The sequence below is a fragment of the Sceloporus occidentalis genome, unplaced genomic scaffold (assembly GCF_023333645.1).
Source record: "Sceloporus occidentalis isolate IW3139 unplaced genomic scaffold, rSceOcc1.0.p SCAF_1, whole genome shotgun sequence".
Classification (NCBI taxonomy): domain Eukaryota; kingdom Metazoa; phylum Chordata; class Lepidosauria; order Squamata; family Phrynosomatidae; genus Sceloporus; species Sceloporus occidentalis.
Genome location: NW_028316981.1, coordinates 232,770,702 through 232,792,110, shown reverse-complemented (window position 1 = coordinate 232,792,110; position 21,409 = coordinate 232,770,702). Strand labels below are relative to the sequence as shown.

General features: G+C 37.7%; 1 protein-coding gene across 2 annotated transcripts in view; it reads left to right on the top strand.

The window, feature by feature from the left end:
* UHRF2 (ubiquitin like with PHD and ring finger domains 2) overlaps positions 1 to 21,409 on the top strand; it is a 63,821-nt gene that overhangs the window by 6,799 nt on the left and 35,613 nt on the right. For both annotated transcript variants that reach the window (XM_089489924.1, XM_089489913.1), the window contains exons 2-3: positions 4,568 to 4,810; positions 8,727 to 8,989. In XM_089489924.1, the coding sequence (XP_089346050.1) occupies positions 4,568 to 4,810; positions 8,727 to 8,989 (506 nt within the window). The remainder of the gene's footprint in view (positions 1 to 4,567; positions 4,811 to 8,726; positions 8,990 to 21,409) is intronic.

The following is a 21,409-nucleotide window of genomic DNA, read 5'->3' as shown; positions in this document are numbered from 1 at the left end:
TTATCTCTGTAATAAAGAAGGTAATTGAATAGAAAAATAGAGAATTTGGGGAGCTGGAGTAGATCAGAACAAAGAAGAGAAGTCTGGATATAAATGGAATGGATCTCATCTTTTCATGAACTAAAAAATTATTTGAAAACAATTAAAGAGAATTGTGCAGCCAGAAGCCTAATGAAACTTACATCTGTGTATATATATTAAGGTTCTAATAAACATTGATGTACTTCTACTAAAATGTGATTAAATAGAATCTTATAAGTTATTTAATCATTACAAATGAGTCCTTCAGAGAGGGAATTTAGATCATAATTTTAATCAAATTAATCCTGAAGTAAAATAAGGACATAGAAACATGCTTTTATACAAAAGAGGTTGCTGACCTTTTCGTTTGTACTGTTCACACTGACAGCAGTTCTTCAGGGTTCTAGACCGGTGTCTTAGGTCCAAACACACTGCAGAAATAATCCAGTTTGAGACCACTTTAACTGCCCTGGCTCAGTGCTTGGGAATTCTGGGAACTGTAGTTTCTTGAGATATTTTAACCACAGGAGCCCTGGTGGCGCAGTGGTTAAATGCCTGTACTGCAGCCATTTACTCGAAACCACAAGGTTGCGAGTTCAAGACCAGCAAAAGGGCCCAAGCTCGACTCAGGCTTGCATCCTTCCGAGGTCGCTAAAATGAGTACCCAAACTGTTGGGGGCAAATTAGCTTACTTGCTGTTCACCGCTATGATCTTTGGAATAGCGGTATATAAATAAAACAAATTATTAATTATTATTATCATTTAGCCTTGTCTGTCAGAAAGCTCTGGTGTCACAATAAACTAAAGTTCCCAGGATTCTCTCACTTTGAGTCAGACAGTTAAGGTGGTTTGAAACTGAATTATTTCTGCCGTGTGTTTTGGACCTAAATCCTACCTAGAGTTGCAACAAATTGAACCTAGGACTCTTTTTTTTACTTCCAAAGCATGTGCACTCCACCAAACTCTTAATTCTTCCACAAAGAAATAATGGTATGTTTATCTTTGAGGAAATCTGGATTTTATTTTTATTTCTAGCATGAGATATCTGAATAATTGTGCATCCATAGAAAGTTGACCTCTATTTCAGAGACTTGCTTCTCAAAGTAAAATATATGGACCCAATATTTGAGCACATTTAGCTGAGATGTTAAATGGAAGGGCAGGGCATATATTTTAAGAAATTGAAATCCATCTCTTGGATATTTGGATATATGGCCAATACAGCTATCCCTGCAACTCCCCTTCACCTGAAGGGAGTACATTTCCTCAAAGGCTTAAATTAAGAAGTGCATCTGCAAGTCTGGTAGTCTTTTTGTTTTGTAAATTTGAAAAGAGTAATCCCCAAGTTGAAAGTAAACATTTTTATTGAGCTCTGTAAACGGCTGCTAAAGCAATGCCATCAAGGATCTTGTTTGAAGGGCCTTGTTTTCTTCACTAAGATGTTTGCAGAATAAATATAAGGTTCTAATCTTCTGTCAAAGAAACTAACCCTATGGTAAAAGGTAAAGGTAGTCCCTTGACATGAATGTCTAGTCATAACCAACTGTTACTAAATGGAAGAGCCAGCATTGACCAAAGATGAATCCAGTGGCCATGTGGCCAGCATGACTGCACTGAGCGCATGGTAGAGCTTGATTTTCAGTAGCTCCTTTAGGGTTCTGTGGGTTTAATATTGGTAAAGAATAGGATAAAATTGGTAAATATGAGAATTCTGTCTTTCCTTGTCACATTTATAGGCTTTTGTTTGTTCCCAAGGGAGCAGGATTGAGCACAGGTCAGAGACAAGTAGCAGTTTATCAGTTAGTTAGGGATGCATAATCCAGTTTAGGGACCAGCAAAGTGGTAAGGTGGTCCAGGGTCAAATGCAATTTTAAAGTAATGCAAATAACAAGTAGATAAGAAGCAAAGACAGAAACAGTCCAAAGTCACTTAAAGGATTTTAGGTTGTAATAGTAATCAGAGAGCAAAAAACATAGTCCAAGACAATAAGAAATCACATAGAGGGTTTCCATCACCGGGTTGGCTATAGAGGCACAGATAATGTACTGCGTGATCCAGAATTGGTATAAAGACATTGTTCCAGCTCTTTTTCTGGTCTGAAGATTTTACGCCTGAACTGTCAAAACCCTATCTAGGGTTCAGCTGCAGTGCAGATTAGGACCTTCCACAAGAGGTCTTTCTAACAAGGAGACATGAGAGAGTTCATATGATTGAATGTTTCTATATAAAGAAAGATTCTCTATAGATAAAAAGGCCTAACACATGAGAGAAAAGGTTGGAAACCTTGCATTCCAAGCACTGTCTACAGTGGCCCAGGCCAGATAAAAGCTTGCTGTCTCAGTGATGTAAAAGCCACTTCCCAGCACACAGTCACGTTTTAGCATGCTCAAGAACAGCATCCACAGTGGATCACTTCTCAGTAATTGCCTTCTCACACAAAATTAAATGAAGCAGGTGAACCATTGAAGACAACCATTAATAAATTTACACACTTTTTATCATGAAAAATCTAGCAAACTGAAGCCATTTGTTGGTCCTGTCTGCCCAAATACATTTTGTGACATGAGCTTGTATGCTTCATTGCCACTGGAGTTCTTTTTACAGGCACTGCAAACTTAGCCTTCAGATATGGAGAAACTCCATAGCAAACTTTATTTTGATGATGTATAATTAATGTGAGCTGTTACTTTAATTCCCATTCAGCACTGTCCCCGAGTGCATACTTGATCTTCCTGACAGCAATATATGTCTATTATTCATTCCCATGTGGAGAACTAAGATTCTGCTAAGGTGTAGTAGTCAATCATGTTAGGCTCCTGTGGTGTTTAGGGGAAAGCATTTGGATACCAAGTCATTTGATGATAAAAGGAGGGTTTAAAAAAATCTTCTCAGACCCTTCTTTTCCCTGAACATTGGATGGAACAGTTATTCAGGTCCCTTAAGGATCTTCAGTTTAGCAACAGCTTAGTTAAAAACTGTAGCCACAGCTTCCAGAATACCGGAGAAATGGTAAACAAGGAAGAGAGAGCATGTGAAAGAGAGAAGTGTCCAAGTTGAAAGATGGAGGAGCAGAAAACAGTGCTGTAATCATAAGCACATGCCTGTCTAGAAGCAACCGCCATTCAGTCTTGCAGGAAATACTTTTGAATAAACATGTCTAGCGTTAGGCTGTTGCTGTGTAAATGCAGATTCTACACTACCTTATACAAGGCAGAATACTACTGTGCCTTGGAATCTTGAATTCAGTGAGCTGGGGTTATCAAATAATGAAGATTAAATTGTCTATAAATAAAAATCATCAGTGTTGCTGCTTGTATGTATTTACAACTGGCCCACTGTTCAATACTGAAAAGATTGCTTGGATGCCACCAGTTCCCTACTTGTGCCTGAAGAGGAAAAAATAGTTATTGACTCAAACCAGAGCTCCAGTCTTCATCCCCTATTCTCTTCTTTGGTTGTTTGACTTTAGGAGGATTGCATGTTGTGAGACAAGTTTCTTACCATACAGTATCAGTAAATAGGTTTACTCAACACCTTTGCATGGGCAAAGACTGAAACATAACCTGAGCAAAAACTACAAGTGAACACTGCTGATAAGTCTGCTTTCCCAAGGAAGCCCACAGCCATCTACACTGAGCTCTTGGTACCTGCTGGGGTTTGGTTCCAGGAACACCCCCCCCCCCCCCCGCGAATACAAAAATCTGTGAATACTCAAGTCCCATTAAATATAAGGGCACAGTAAGATGGTGTTCCTTGCATAAAATGGCAAAATCAAGGTTTGCTTTTGAGAATTTCTATATATTTAAAATAATTTCAAACGATGGATGCTTGAAACCGTGGATTAAAAATATATGGATATGGAGGGCTGACTGTATAGGTCTCTCTTCCTCTTTATAAGAAGGAATCTGGCTGCATATTTAAAACTGAATATATTTTAGTTTGAGCTTTTGTGGATTTAGCTTCTTCAGATGCACTGACACTGGAAGCTAAGAAGGATCAGTCCTGGTTAGTACTTGGATGGGAGACCACCAATGAATGGCAGGTGTTGTAGGCTATATTTCAGAGGAAAGAACTGGCAAAACTGCCTCTGAGTAATCCTTACCTAAGAAAACCCTATCAAATGCATGGGGTCACCATAAGTTGACAGGCAACTTGAAGGCTTATACAGACACAATCAGACATTTTCATCATGAGGATTGGTCATAGATGAAGAACTCCTATTGTTACCTTAACCTTGTTTTGTTAGCTATCCCATTCTTTTGTTCAGAGAAGCAAAGATATATAGCAACTGGTGATATATTACAATTACATTCAGAATAGGTTTTTTCGTATTTCAAAGACTACTTTTAAAAGCAAATGAATGTTATAATTTTGTATTGGTGATTAATAACTAGTATGAGCTGGTGACAATGCAGTTTTCTCTCTAAATTAGCATGTTTGAAAGTCTTTCAGAAGTATATTGATGCAGTTCTTTATATATTTAAAATACAGTCTTTTGAAATAACTTTTACTGATTGCTGTTCTATTGGATTTTATTTTATATAGCTTGAAGATGGACATACCTTATTTGATTATAATGTTGGACTGAATGATATAGTTCAGCTTTTGATACGCTCAGAATCTGATGCTCCTACAATTTCATTGACTAATAAAGATGGAAAACCTAGTCCCTGCAATGTTTCCAACTGTAAGAACAAAGTCAAGCAAGGAACAAACAGTGGATCATCTAATCTGCCATCTACATCAGCCCGCTCATTTCTTATTGATCCTGGCATTGGACGATACAAGGTATTTGTGTTTTTTGTGACCTTGCTGCTTTAGTGTAATTTTTGTAATCTGTTGATTTGGTATAATGCCATATAAAACATTTACCTTCATGAGCACCATAAAGACAATTTTTAAAAAAATGAGTTTTGTATAGGGAACATATGTTGGGATGAAAGTTCTGTGCTGACAATACCTTTGAATTCCTCTGGCTGGTTTTCAGAGAAACATCAGGTCAAAGTTGATTTTCTCATCTTCTCCTCCTTACAGGAACTCTCTAGGACAGTGATGGCGAATCTTTTAGCGACCTAGTGCCCAAATTGCAATCCAAAACCCACTTATTTATCGCAAAGTGCCGCATCCCTCTGGCTTTCTAGTAACAAACTGGCGTGTGTGCCTATAGAGAGGGCTCTGAGTGCCACCTTTGGCACGCGTGCCATAGGTTCGTCACCACTGCTCATTGGTGGGGGAAAAGCGTGTTGCTAAATAAATAAATAATAGCTTGGACACTTCTTTATGATCAATAAGTAGGAAGAAACTAGATCTTAGTGTCCCTTATCCTTTAATGACATCCAGGGGATGATGATGACATAATGTTGGCTGAACCTTGTTATGTACTGTACTAAGAAGAAAGCAAGTTGTGGGATGGTATTCTGTCTTAGGTTTAAGGCCTGTATTTTCAACTGGGTGCTTGACAACTTAGCTCTATATTGACTTATGTTTCCCTCAGCATATTTGGGCCCACAAGGGAGATACATGCTCTGGGTGGGAGTGCACAACCTCTGGCTTATTTTCAACTGTTTATGCATCACATGGTTCTATTAGTACTACAGTACTGGATGTGATAAGTAAAAAGTTTTGTGCAGTATTGATTATTGCGAGAATGTTTTCTTTAGAGGGATATATAACAGACTAGATGCATTGTCTATGAGGCTGAAATCCCAATCCTTTGCCTTTCTTTTCTAAAAAGAAGAATGATATCTAGCTTTGAAGTGGTTAACATATAAAGGCAAGGCAGATGAAGAAAAAAACCAATGGGGGAATTTATAAATAGGTTTTAGATGAGTTTACATAGTACTAGGACTAAATCCAAAAATACTGAGACAAATTTTAAATCATGTCATTCTTGATTAAATGGAAAATTTGAAGACGTTAAGGTAAAATAGCTATCAGGTTGGAATGTTTGGTGGGAAAGGCTTAAAGATTTAGAATCTAAGAAAGATCAATTATTGAAAGGATCACATTCAGTGCAAATAGAAAGTGAACAACGGCATAAAATGCAGAATAAGGTTAAGGATATTCAGACCAAGGTTGCTTTAGCTGAGGCACCTATATTACTGTTTATAGGATAGATAAGCAGTAAATTCTGACACTAGGGCTGTGTCCACTCTGCAAAAATAATCCTGTTTGACACCACTTTAACTGTTGTGGCTCAGTGTTATGGAATTCTGGGATTTGTAGTTTTGAGAGACATTTAGCCTTCTCTGTCAGGGAGCTCTGGTGCTGCAAGAAACTATAGTTCCCAGGATTCCATAGCATTGAGCTATATCAGTTAAAGTTGTGTCAAGTTGGATTATTTCTGTAGTGCAGTTGCAGCCTATGTTTTGTGATTTCAGAACTGTTTGGCAAGGGTAGCTTCCAACTTGGAATATTTAACATATTTCAATTCTTTCTTACTTGGTATGGCATCAATGGAATCAGTAAGAAGTGAAAGCTGTTTTATATGCCATGTTTTCTTCTATATTGTGACTTCAAATAATTTTTGATAATAGTTTATATGGGTTTTTTCACTTTCAAAGGCATACAAATTCAGTTTTCTTACATGATTTTAGAGACTGTGTTCCAAGGGAGCCCGTGTGTTGGTTTGATTTGGCGGAAAATGTAGAAGCCTTTTCACATGCCTCATTTAATATTCAGTTACCATAGAAATTTGCTGATACTGAACTACATACTGCTGCAGCTGGAATTCAGGCATTGTTAATGGTTCAGTTCTTAGAAGCCTATTACCAAGGCTCATGAGTCTAGTTTGATAACTCACCTGAGGTCATAAGAGTAAGTCTTCTTATGCCAAAATATTGCCATTTGCTGAGTTTTGTGATCTACTTCCTTGTGATCCAATGAGTTGCTGCAGGCTAGATCTGGCCTTTGAGATCATTTCATCTGGCTCACTCTTCTGCATATTCCTCTGTCCCTTCCATAACAAAGCTAAGGAAAATGAACACTGAAACGTCTGCAGCAAAGATCAGAAGTACAAGAAGAACATACTGTATAGCATAGAGGTTCTGGCGGTGGGACAGAAAGGCACACATAAATTACCATGACCTATTTTTTAAAAAATCAACCTATATTTCTGGTGGTTTCCATAACTGGCCATTCATCTCTTTTTTGCCTGAAAAGGATAGTAGTGGGACAAAAGAAACAGACTTTGTGGCTTCAAATGGGTTTGTTTAATCCTGGATTATATAAGTGATTTGTGCTGGGCTGCTCCAACTGCAGCCAATTCTGTCTGCACACCTGTATGCAGCATTTAGTTTAGGCATTAGGAATACATGAGAGGTATGTATCTTGGCACCACACGCTGCAAGGTCCATTGTTATTGGCAGATACATATTGTAACCCATTTTATCAGCCAAAAAGAAAAGGAAAACTAAATGCCCTGTAGTCCAATTCTTTATTCAAGGCAGAACCATGAATTTACTTATATTAGCCCTGATACTAGATCAGTGCAAGTAACAAGTGCCAACAACAGAAAGATGCATGGTAGCCTTCTTTTTTTTAGCTTTTAGCTTAGATAGTTTAAGATACTATATACAAATTGCCAAGTTATTAATTGTGGGAGAAGAGGAACCCATGCAAACATGTCTTGTCAGTTGTAAATATAACGATCAGGGCAACTTTGTAAACAGAACTATAACTCATTCGGTACTTAAATGATTTCCCATACCTGAGGAAGTCATTTGTGGACTAAAAGGTGAAAACTCGTCCATGATCTATTAAGATGTTCTGGTTGTTTGAAAAGATTCTACTTACTACAAGTGATTTAAAAAGTAGCTTTAAAAGTCTGCCTGTTGTGGCTTTGTTTTTGTTTTTAAAAACGAAAGCATTTAATATGCAGCTTTAAAAAAAATTACTGCAGTGACATAAGGGGAGGCAGGGGGTTTTTTGGGTTGTTTTTTTGTGTGAATCATCTTTGATAACACTGGGACTGGCCAATAATCCCATGTGATTACAGTTCACTTTCCAAACTGCCTGAACTGTTCCAGTCTATCTTATCTCCCAGTGGTAAAACAGTTGTCTTCTGAATACTAAGAAGATGAAATTTCTACTCTGCAGAAACATTTCCAAGGGGAAAGGCATCTGTATTACACAGGACAAATTGCAAACTGTATTTTACTTGTAAAACGTGATACCCAGAAAAGGCCAGGTTGTATATTATACTGTTTCCTTAGATAGATTATATACAAATACAATTGCAACCAGTTCTTCTGGCAGTGTTAAATGTTTGTATTGGAAAATGTTTTCTAGCCTAAAGGATTTACTGTGTGGATTATGAAACTTCTGTAGAGGTGCTCATGAAGAAAGGAGTAAAATGCTAGAAATTCTGTAAGATAAAATGAGGCTATATCAAGCATTGTTGAAAACCTTTTACATCCACCATGAGTTGGTGATTGTATTTTGAAAGAGTGAAGAATGATATTAAACAGAAGCAGTCCTATTTAGATTAAATTTCTATTTTTTAATTTTTTTTGTAAATTTTGTAACTTCTGACAAAACACAAAGGATTCTGTTTAATTTTAAAAATCTGAAGGTGGAAAGTACCTGCCTACTGTTAAACTAATGCAACTGTATTATAATTTGGAATACAGTTAATTCAGAATTTCCCCTCATCAAGTTATATACTTTTTCAGCATAACATTTACTCACTGTCATTTTTTTTTAGATAAATGAACTGGTAGATGCCCGCGATGAGACGATAGGATCGTGGTTTGAAGCCCATATAGAAAATGTAACTCGAACAACGAAAGGACATAAAAATGGAAAAGCACAAGGAAAGAGTGGCAGTAATTACAAAAGGACTAATGGAAATTTAAGCCAAGAACACTCTAGAGAAAATATCAATCATTTGGACAATGCACCTTCTACATCTTATTCAGATTATATGGACAATGATGAAGATACGATATATCATATCAAGTATGATGAGTAAGTGCTGCTGATATTATTATGAGGACACCATGTGAGTTTATATGGTTGGTATAAGTTAAGCATTTTCACAGTATTGGAATCCTCAAGAAAAAAAGTTCACACGAGAAGTCCAAAAGAAACACTATTTTAAAACCTTTATAACATTACTGTTTTGTATAATGCATTTCCTGTGAGTGGCATAGGTTTTGTTTTATTTGTGTGGGTGTTTTTTGTTTTGTTTTGTTTTATTGGGGGAGGAGATTTGGATAAAATGTCTTTTTCAATTTCATTTCCTTTCAGTAAGCAGTTTTTTGTTTCGTTTTTTAGGAAATTATATATGGACTGAGAACAGGGCATAATGTTTTTAAAAAACCTAATTATGTGGTAATACCAAACAAAACCGATACCGGTTAGTTGAGAATTACACAGAAAGACTATTTTGTTAGCATAGTATTCAGTTTACCATGTAAAGCATTACTGTAGAGAACATTTTCTGAGAATCAGATGGAATCACGAAGAGGGAGGCTGGTGAACTGGGGCATGTGCCCACACATACCCACTGGTGCTTGATTGTCAATAAGAGGTGTTTGGATGCTGCAGTTTTCATATGCTTTATATTAAATTATAGTGCCTTGGTAACTTTAGTCGTAGTTATATTTCCATCCATTCCAAGACAGACGTTATAAGGACAGGGACTAATTTGCTTAGATAAATTGCATAACATTGAGAGATAATTAGTTTTCATTTCCTTAAGAATTTTAAATGAAAGTCTGGTAACAGATGGTATGACTGTACTGTTAAGAGGAGGAAGAAATATTTAAAATCAGTATGACTATTTGCTAGTATTGTAGAAATGTAGGACAGATCCTGATGTATTGAAATGCCAATTAAGATCTGTTTTTGTTAATTATGTTTTGTTTGAGGCTATGTGGCTGAATCCAAATTCAGTCCTGCCTAGAGTTTGTTGTTGTGTATCTCCAAGTCACTTTTTACTTATGGTGACCCTAAGATGAACCTATCATAGGGTTTTCTTGGCAAGTTTCTTCAGAGGGGGTTTGTTATTGCCATCCTCTGAGGCTGAAAGAGTGTGACTTGTCCAATGTCACCCAGTGGGTTTTTATGTTCGAACAGGGAATTGAACCATGATCTCCGGAGTCGTCGTCCAACACTCAAGTAAACGTATTGAAATCAATGTAATTTTAGTTACTTGAGACTAATAAGGCTTGTTCATTTCAGTGGATCTGCTCTAGGTAGAATTAATGTATACAGTTGGCCCTCCACATTTGTGGCTTTGACTTTTGCAGATTTTTAGTTTTGATAAATGTTCGGTCTAGGAATCACTATGTCCTCCAGCACAACTCTGCCAGAAGCTGACCGTACAATCATGCTGGAGAACCTAGACAAAACACTTCTGTAGGCATTTGTAGGTCTTCCAGCAGAGGTTGACCATAGAGTTGCACTGGAGGACCTGGAGATTCCTAGAGAGGTGTTCTCTTAGATAAAAAGAAAAGTGTTTTTTTTTTTAAATTTGCTTTTTTCCACATTCACGGGGGTCCTTCACCCCTAACTACAGTGAATGTGGAGAACCACTGTACTTTGTTGAGAATAACATATAAAGGTGTCATTTAATCTTGCTCTCAGTTTAAGGTGGTTCTCAAATTCCAGGTCGACTTATTTATGGGTCAGTATGGTAATGGGATAGTAGGTCTTTCAGATTTCCCTGTGTGGTGGGAAAAGATTTTCTTTTTCTCTTGTGCCAATCGAAAGAGTCCTGAGTAATAAATTGCTGTTAGACAATTTTGGCCATTGCTGTCCGGATGAAGGTTGAAACCAAAGTTGACACAAACACTGAAGCAAAAAGCCTCAGTTAGAGTCTCTCTTGCTTGTACGCACACATACACCGAAGGAACCTCCAAGTTTTACCCTTGACTTATTCACGGATCATGGCAAAATCCATAATTTTGGCCCCAAAACCTGCTGTCGACTTATACCTGAGGTTGACTTATAGTTGAGTATATACGATTCTGTTTGTGGTAGGCATTTACAGCAAGGCATTTGTGATTTTGAGTGACGTTTGGAGGTCAAGGCAAAAGATACTAACGAAACTTTGTAAACAGTAGGCATGATGGCACCTATTGCAACCATCCATTGCACTATTATATTACGTTACAAGGCAACAGAAAACCACATTTTTTTCCAAGTGTGATCATGCTTAAACAGAAATATAAAATGTTTCTCAGTCTTTCTCAGATTGTGTGCTTATGTATCTTGCATGCCCATGTTACTTGTTTAAAGTTGTGAATGGTGGAAGAAATATGAAAGCCAGTGGAAGAGAAATGAAAAGGGAAACATAAAAATAACAATAAATATGGAAAAATCCTCCAAAACAAAATCATGAAAGTCACAGAAAAATATTGGGCTAGTTAGTGTGTAGGAATGTACAATATGCAGATAAGGTCCATGGTTCCCTCAATATACCCAAGAAGATCAAGGAAGTAGCAGATATATTTGAAAAACAGCAGTGTCCACTACTGATGGATAAGAGTTATTCTGTGATACTTGATAGCATACTTGATACAGTAAAATTGCAGTATGGAGTGGTTAGATTAAGACAGGAGAGATCAGCTGTCCCTTGTGTCCCTGGCATGCCACACTGCTGTGCTGAGATGAAATTGAAGATAAAAGATGTCACTTCATTTTTGGCTGTTTTTTGGGAGGTGGGATTGTGTGTGTGTTTCTAGACCTGTTTTAAGCTGAAAACAAGCAGAAAAGTCTGGGGGATTGGAGGATCTTGTGTGTGTGGGGGTAGGGGTCATGAGTCACAAAAAGAGGGTGAAGATTTGAGGATTCATACACAGGTGGGTTATATTTTTTCCAGCATTAATGAGTTGCTTGAAGATGATAGACTAGAATTTCTTGTATTGGAAGCCGATTCTGGATTGGAAATACAGAACACCGAAGATCAAAATGCAGTAGAGTTAACTAAAAAGGGACCCCCCCATAGATTTTGCTGTCTCCCCCCAGTCAAATCTACAAAATTAGAATTTGCCTGAAATTTAACAAATATTGATTTTTACTCAAAAATAATATGTCAGAATTAGTGATATAATAATTTTGTATTTACAAGAAGTGCAAAAAGGGGCAGGGGGCATACAATTTGGATTCAGAAAATACAGTACTTGGAATGAGATGCCATGAAGGGAATACAGATTTGTATGCTTGTTTCTTGGGCATGGTTTAGATGTAATACTATATCTTGCCTCATGGCAGACCAGTTTTGAATCAAGAAGAGGGTGAAAAGGTATTGGGTATGAAAAGCATGGGAACATGGTAGTTAAATAAAAAATGTTAGAACTCCCATTGGCACATGTAAACCCTTGGGACATACCTAATGCAGCTATTTTAGTCCTTCATCAGTGTATATGACCTTGCAGCAGTCATTAATTCTTTTTAAATGATGCATTCACATTGTAATTCCATGAAAGATTATCATGAGGTATTAAAATTTGAATGTAGTAGTGGGAAATATACATACAGGTTGAGTATCACTTATCCGGAATTCCGAAATCTGAAATACTCCAAAATCCAAAATTGCCCACATAGGTGGCTGAGACAGCGAAACTTTTGGTTTCTGATGGTTCATCATAAGCAAACTTTGTTACTTGCAGAAACTTTGTTACATCCATATAGAATTCTAATGGGAAAAATAATTGTTCTAATGTTACTCATTAATCACAGTTCCCTTATATCACTGAATGTTATAGTAATAATTGTGACATAAACTAGCAAAATTAAAATTATACCTTTAAATTACAGTATTATGTGCCCAGCCTAAATGTGTTTACATATACATAGTTTCATGTGGTTAAAGTGAAAATTTGGTAAGATGTGATTTTATTAAAGAAAACTTAAAACTTAAAAATTATTTTTTAAAAAACTGAGGCCTCTCCTTTCTCCTCCAACAGAGCCTTGCCCAACTCACACCATCTCCAGCTTTTTAAATGGATGCAGGCGAATGCCACAGACCGTTTCTGCCAAAAGGCAGATGTTTGGGGAGTGGTGGTGTTGGCACCCCCCATAGGGTGTCACCTGGTGTGATCTGCACCCCCATGATGCCCCCGCTTCAGGTATAGCTTGTAGATGAAACACAAATGAATTTCATGTTTTGACTTGGGTCACTTCTCCAAGATTGCTCATTATATATGCAAATATTTTAAAATCTGAAGAACTTTGAAATCCAAAACACGTTTGGTCCAAGCTTTTTGGATAAGGGAGTCTCAACCTGTATTTATTATTTGTGGCTGGATTCTTCGATTCCCTCTCATATATGGGCCCTAGATAAAATGACTATTCATACTAATGATCAGGGACATTTCCTTGTCTCTGTATTTGAATGACAAGAGTCCAGATTTTTTGTGAGTGGAACCCTTTCTAAATGGAAGGGACTTTTGTTTGTAAAAGAGTAACTCTGGATCTTGCCCATGTTATACAGTTTATTGTTTAATATTTTTATTGCCTATAAAGTTTGGTTTGATATGATAAAATATTAAAAACTGAAATTTAAGTCTAAATTACATTTCTGAAGTGCAGTATTATCTGGGCCTTTTCTGTTGAGGACCTGACTTGTTGCACAGATTTGGCAGAAGTAATCACTCTGGTGTCTTTTCTACAATTAATTTAATGTTTCTGTTTTATTTCTTTAGTGTGGGTAGACATTGCTCTAGGTTTTTGCCTGTTACAAGTCTCCCCATCAGTTTTCTATGAACTTACCACATTAGCAGATGTATTTTAAAACACCACATTATGTGGAGAAAAAGTCCCTGCAGTGGATGGTTTGCCTCTGTGAGATGCAGCAAGTGTATTTTTGTTTACATTAATTGCAGTTTACTAGACAAATTTATTACAATAGATTATTGAGATTCTGGGCATTTTTATGAGAAAAAGTGCCAACAGCTTTCCATGACAAGTCTTTGGGATCAGATGTGGCAAGTCCTGAGAACTCCATATGTAACAGTTATGCCTGCTGGAATATTGTACATTCTTTGGCATCCTTTTCCTTTGTTTTTTCCTTTACATACTTTGCCCCTAAGTTTACATGCTTTTCCCCTAGGTACACACATGCCTTTAAGTTTTACTCCCGACTTAGCCATGGATGTTATCAAAATCCATAGTTTTGGCCCCAAAACCTGCCCTCAACGTATACATGAAATCAACTTATAGTCAAGTATATAAGATAGTCTTGGCTCCTTTGCTCAGTTGGACTTTTGCATCTAACTGTAGTGTGCACCATTTAGGTTATACAGTCCGCCCTTGCCTTACGCGGGGGATCCATTCCGGACCCCGCCGCGTAAGGCAAATTCCACCTATGCTCGAGCCCCATTGGAAACAATGGGGTTCGGGACGTGCCATCCCTTCTGCCCCATGCGTGCCCCGCGGCTTGAGCGCATATGCTCAAGAGTGCGTAAAGCGCGCCCGCGTATAATGCGGGCGCACTGTAAGTGCAACAGGAATGCCTGTGTCAAGGCTCTGACACTCTTGACATCATCAATGTAGACATCACCATCATCATTGTAGATAATATAGAATAGAATGGGCCAGTGGTCTGATTCATAAGATAGCTTTCTGTGTCTGTTCCAGTCAGTATGAAGATATCTTGTGTGGTGAATGTCATGAATGGCCAAATGCCAAGTATAAATAATCCAGTTTCCTGGTTTTTGGTTTTTTTTTGGTTTTTTTTTTTGACAGCCCTTTTGTGATCAAAATTGTTGAGCAAATTGTTGAGCCACTTCATACTACCTGAAAAGCAGTATCATATAAAGCAAAGGAGCTGTTTTTACCTTTTTAAACTGTCTATAGCTTGTTCCAGGAAAGAGTGTTCATTTCTGCATCCCTTCATAACTGACAAGCAGGGTAGAAAAATATTCTACAGTCAGATGTCTTCGTAAATGTTTGACTACCGAGACTTATAGAGCTAGGTACTAGTATGTTCTGTGAAAATGGCTCCTGATTTATTTTGATCACCCTCCAGATGACATGGAACAGCTGGCTCATATATTCTCATTCTGAACCCTTCCTCTTAGCTAAGAAAACATTAAGCACTTCATGTCATAATGTTGATTGTGGTTTGAAGGATGTAGTGAGTTCTGCCTCTGTTTGCGAACATGCCTGGTTCCAGTTCAGCATCATTGTACCCAGAGAGCAGGGTCAGCATATAGAATTTGTTCTTTAGGAGTGAAAGCTGTTGTTTTGCATAGACAGATTTCAGGTTAGAAAGAAGACTAAAAATTACAGGTTGGTTTCTTGTGGTTACTTTTTGTTTTAAATACAGTCTTTGGTACCTTTCTCTGTGGCAGCAGTTTTCTTCCAGAACTACCACTGGACTGTGCTTACAAGAAATTCTGTGTCTAAGCACTGCAGCAGACATATCAGTGTTCTCTTCTAAGCCAGATCCTTGGCTGGAGCAAAAACAACTACAATCACCCTAACCAAGCCATTGACTTCTGTTTCTCTTTTTCTCATGATGTTGCTCAACATTCTGATCACCCCTGGAACAAACAGAGGTGCCTTTCTTGAAGAATTTGATGCAGAGGAAATTAAGGGAATAATTCAGCTGATCCCAGCATTACACCCATCATTTCATCTGTCAAAGAGAAACAGAAGACTTCATCAGATCCTTGACACTTGAGGAATCAACTTCTTGAGAAAAAAAGACTAAAGGCATTCTTGATTATTGAATGTGTAGAAGTTCTTTCTCTTCTCAACAATAGATTTTTCATTTGTAAGCTTGAAGTGTGCCTTTTATATTTTTGTCCACCAGCACCAAGAAAGTGTATTTAATTTGTCAGAGGAACTGACAGCCTTTCACTAGCATTTTTGCCTTTCACCCTTTATATTATACCAAGGGCACACTCTAACTTCTTGACCATTGTTCTAGAATATCCTCATAGTAGAACAAGTACTGTCTTTTTTCTGACTGGAAATATTTACTGGGACCAGATTACAATAATACTATAGTCACTTTAGTAACTCAGTCCAGGGAGAAGCAGAATACTCATGCCCCATCAGCTTATGCATACAGGCATCATTGGAGTGAGTGAGTACGTAAGGATGTTTGTATGATTACGTAAAAGAATTCATAATGACATTTCAGATTTTGAAAAGAAAAGTGTATGTGCAGTACAGTGGTAGAGAAATACTACTGGCCAATCTCATAGTCCTAATTATCTTTCAATGACTGCTAGCATTTTCAGTAACAGTGCCGTGATGTCCTGCCAGGACTGATTGAATTTCCCTCTGCATTTTCTTTCGTGTTGGTTCAGGCCATAGTATGTTTAGTGTAGGAAAAGTTCTTTGTATTAGTTTGTGGGAGGAGCTGTAGGATTCCCCTGCATTATTTCCAGGTTTGGTTTGCCCTTTCCCAACATGCTCTGTTGTAGCTGGAAGCCTTTAGTTGGGAGCAGTCTTTGCTGTGAGCAGGCAGAGAGCTGTCTTTTGGTGGCAAACAGGCCCAGACAGCTGGAAAGGGCATTTCTTACACCTTAGCCATTTCAGTTACCAGTTTAGCCATTTTAGTTACCAAGTTAGCTGATTTAGTTACCAACTCAGCCAAATTAGTTACCAACAACAAGTGAATAAAGAATTCAGGAGCTGAAAGACCCTGCACCAGCTCCATTGAGTGAGGAGAGCAAACTAACATCAGACCCAGAAAGATGACATCCGGAAGATTGCTGAAACTGTAAAGTACCTTTTGTTTAGAGCTGGGGAGGAGAAAACTCTTTATTTTGTCCTTTAAATTAAATTTTCCCCCTTTTGAACTTTACATTCAGCTTCAGAGCCTTTTTTGGGTAAAGAGTTTGATCTCACCAAGGTATGGGTGTTGCACACCCAAACCTGCCACCACCTTTAGTTGGGTGTGTCTTCACAAGTGCTTAGCTCCAGACCACTATTTGCATCTACAGAAAAAAGTGGGAATGCAAACGGTGGCTTGAACTAGTCAAAAGCAGCAAATGTTTTGCCTGTTAGGCTTGATTTTATGTAGTTCAGTCAAAATTTACCCAAAATGATGGGGAAATTGTTTTCTCCATAACATTTAATGGGCTACATCAGTGATTCTCAAACAGTGAGGCAGGATCCCAGGGGGCCACAAGAGTTGCTCAAGGGGGTCACAACACTCCTCCTCTTTCTCTTCTTTCCAAACCTTTTATGTGTAAAATTTACATATGTGTTGAGTTAAACATTTAATTTAATTAAATAAAATTGTTCTAATTTGGACAATTTTTTTGCTTATAAAATGTTAAAATATGAATATACATGAGTGAGCAAATGAAAATACACACACTAAATAAACAAAATGTCTGTGTCGAGGGTGTGTGCCTGACATCTGCTTGTAGATTTCGGAGGGGGGGGTCCCAATTATAAAAAGTTTGAGTACCACTGGGTTGTATCTTTATGCTAATTATTTAATACCTTTCCTTTAACATCTAGTGATTGAACAGCATATTACATGACTGATATGTATGTATGAGTGTGTGCAATGAGATATTGCAACATTAATAATCTTTATATCGTTTAGTTTTTAAGGCATACTAAAATATTTTAAACCTTTATTTGTTTTGGGTAGCATTGGGATTTAGACTGTGGAGGTGTTTGCCTCAGAAAAACAATTCTCATGTGCAGCAGAAGATCCATAAATCTCAGTGGTTAAGAATCTCCCCCACTGAACAGATGGTCAGCTTTGACATTGCTGTTTGGGGTGGGGAGGGAATACTGTGAATTAGTCTTTCCCCTGCCCTGACAGATGAATTGACAGTACCAACATTTTTGTGGGGTTTACACATACCTATGTGCTGGGTGTTTGGTTTAACTTCTAACACCCCCGCCCCTTACACATTAACATCCTTTGTCTGTGTAGGATCACATCTGGAAAGGCAGCTTATGCATACAGACTTAAGAATCTCTCTCACACAGTGGATTGTGTCTATGCTTGCTATTTGTGCCTTACTCAAATGATCTGTGTAGAATGAGGGAGATGAAATAACTGGAAATTGGTAAAGGCTTTATATGAGTTTCTCTTGTGCAGCCAGTGAATGCATACAGTATTTTTTTTCTTTTCAGATCTGAATGGAGAAGGATGAGGAAAGGGTTTTCTAAAAAGCCTTAAATTCAAAATAAATGTGTTATATCCTACTGTAGGGTTAACATTTGTGTCTGAATCACATTCTAGGAATGTACATATAAAGCCTGTGGTCAAGGAAAACTAGGAGTCTTTCTTCATGGGCAACCAATTGCTAAGAAAGGTTTCCATAGAGATGGAAGATCACATGAGAGCTCTGCTATGCTAGCATTAATATTTAAAATTAGAAGCAGGCTCAGTAGGGTTAGGCCTTCATAGAGTCGAGTGTCTATTGTGCAGTATATTGAGTTTTTTGATATTTGCTCTTAAACTTGCTTTAAAAATATTCTGTATTGAATATACTGAGACTTTAATAGATAACACTTCTATGTTAAAATAATTTTAGTTTTTGTAGCACTTTCTTTCTAGAATTTGTTAATAAACTCAGCTATTTTCAAATGTACGAGATATATTACTTTCAACAGGATCTGAATCACATCCATTACTTAGACTAACAGGTAGAGCTACAGTGTGGAGATGTACAGTTCAGATGTGGCTGACAAATATATTCATTCTTTAATTTTGTGCCAAGATTGTAATGATTACACTGTGTTAGAAGAATATACTAGATTAGAAAATAATGGCAGTGCCTTCTTTTTGCCCTCCATTTTTAGCTTACTTGTTTGTCTGTGTCTTTGAAAAAGAAATGAGAGTCTACTTTTATTTCTTTATCTCATTTAGCATTATTTTGAGTAGTGCAGTGCTGCATTCTGAATGCTACATTATACAGCTATAGATTTGACGTTTGAATCTGTGGTCTAGAGGTATATTATAAAATTACTGCAATAAATATTTGAAAGCTGGAATTTTGCATACTTCATGCAGATATTCAGTAAATTTACCTAACTGCAAATAGGTAATGCAGCTTGCATTCTAGCACTGCAGTGAAGCTAACGCTGATGACTTTCAGGTTTTCAGAATCTTAGTTCTGTTAGGAACAAAGAAACCCATTTCCAGTTTGTATAGCTGTAGAGAGTTGAACGGTAGATTTTTAAATTATTATTATTTTGTTAAAAGCTGGAAAAAAGCTGAAACCAGGGCTTGTATGCTGTGAATAACTAGGTTCCCTCCCTGTAGTTGAGGCTGTTGCTGTAAAACTTTGTCTTTCTTTCTTGCTTGCTTACCAGTTTCGTTGTTAACACAAGTCCTTTACTAAAAATTTCAGATTGTCTAACTGTTTTCTGTACATTTGTATTCAGAATGAATCAAGCTATTTAACACATTTATACCTTCTTCTTTGATTTCTAGTTCTACTGATACAGACACACATGTGCACACATGTATAGATGTGGTTCTTGTTTGCCTTCAAGTTGTTTCAGACTTAACGGTCACTCTAAGGCAACCCTAACATGGGGTTTTCTAGGCAGATTTCTTCGGGGGGGGGGGGGGGGTTGAACCATTGCTGTCCTCTGAGGCTGAGGGAGTGTGACTTGCCCAAGGTCACCCAGTGGATTTAATGGATCAGTGGGGATTTGAATCTTGGTCTTCAGTGTTATAATCCAACACTCAAATCATTATGCCATATTGGCTTTCTATCAAGAGCTACACATTGTATCTAAGCTTTCTGTGAGGTATCATTAGCCTTGCACAGCAAGATCCAAAGGTAAGACCTAATGGGTGTAGGACCTGTTCCCAGAGAGCTGTAGATTGGGCTCCTGGTATGCACTGGGGTTTAGTTCCAGGAACCCCATGGATATCAAAATCTGTGGATGCTCCCATTCCAATATACAGTGGTATAGTAAAATGGTGCCCCTTATATAAAATAGTGAACAACTCAAAGGTTAGGTTTTTTGGATTCTTTTTAAAAAAAATATTTTTGAGTTGGTTGAACCCAATATTTTACCTGGTTGAATCCATGGATGCAGAATCTGTGGATATGGAGGGACAACTATATAAAGGATCATAGAATCACAGAATAATAGAGTTGGAAGAGACCATGGCAGTGTTACGCTGTTTCAGTTCCAATTGGTTTGTTTTGGAGATTTTGAACAAATCCCTACAGAAAAATGATTTTGTTATTTGCTAAAACTCAGAATATATTTCATTAAGCTAAGCTTGCAAGGGGAGAAAGGCTTTTTACTGAACCACACCCTCTCTTCCCCCCAAGAATTTTATAGTCATTCCACAAATGACTTTAAATGGAATATAATATTCCATTACATGGAAATTGTTGTAACATCTGTTTTGTGGTCATTACACATTGCTCTGATATCTTTAGGTGTGTATATGTGTGTATGTGTCTTCAGGTCACTTGTTGACTTACAGTGACCTCCTGAATTTCATGGGGGCAAGGGATATTCAGAAGTGGTTTTGCCAGTTTCTTCTTCTGAAATATAGCATGCAGCATCTGGTAGTCATCGATAGTCTCCCATCTAAGAACTAACCAGAACAGACCCAGCTTAACTTCCAAGATCACATGGGATCTTGTGCCTTTAGGGTATTTAAGCTATGATCCATAGATATGTTATCCCAGTTCATACTTGTGGTTTTCATAACAAGGAATATGTTTTTTTTAAAGATGTCCATGGAATTTAACATAATCTTGGGAGACAGGAAGGGACATGGTGGTGACTGATGATTACAAGATCAGCAGTTTGGCAGTTCGTGACCCAACCACCATGTGATGGAGTGAGCTCCTATCGCTAGTCTCAGCTTCTGCCAACCTAGCAGTTTGAAAGCATGTAAAAGTGCAAGTAGATAAATAGGTACCACTTCAGTGGGAAGGTAAAAGCATTCTGTGCAGTCATGCTGGCCACCCAATCACACAGTTGTCTTTGACAATGCTGGCTTTTCGGCTTAGTAACAGAGATGTGTACCACTCCCTACAGTTGATCACAACTAGACAATCTTGTCAAGGGAAAACCTTCATCTTTTAACCTAGGGAGACTGGGTGGTTTAATTCCCCAGAATCACATTTTGTTGCAGAGCTGTATAGAAATAGACCTACAAGGTAGGCATTTTACAGCATTGCGATATGAAGACTGGACAAGTGAGTACTGTATAATCTCATTGATTCTACACCCACAATCTCCTGTGGATGTGGAACATTTCCATACTTGGTAGCACATTGGAATTCATTGGAAGTTTTTTTTAAAAAAAATCTTCCCAGATGAGAATTACCCTTCAAAGGAGCTTCACATGTTCTACCAAGTTATCATGCAACCTGTGCGCTAGCCTGCCTGGGTGCTTCTATGATGCCCAATTTGTACATACTGTATGTTATTTCTGTTCCTTAAATTTCTCCCACATACCAGTAGATCCTGTCC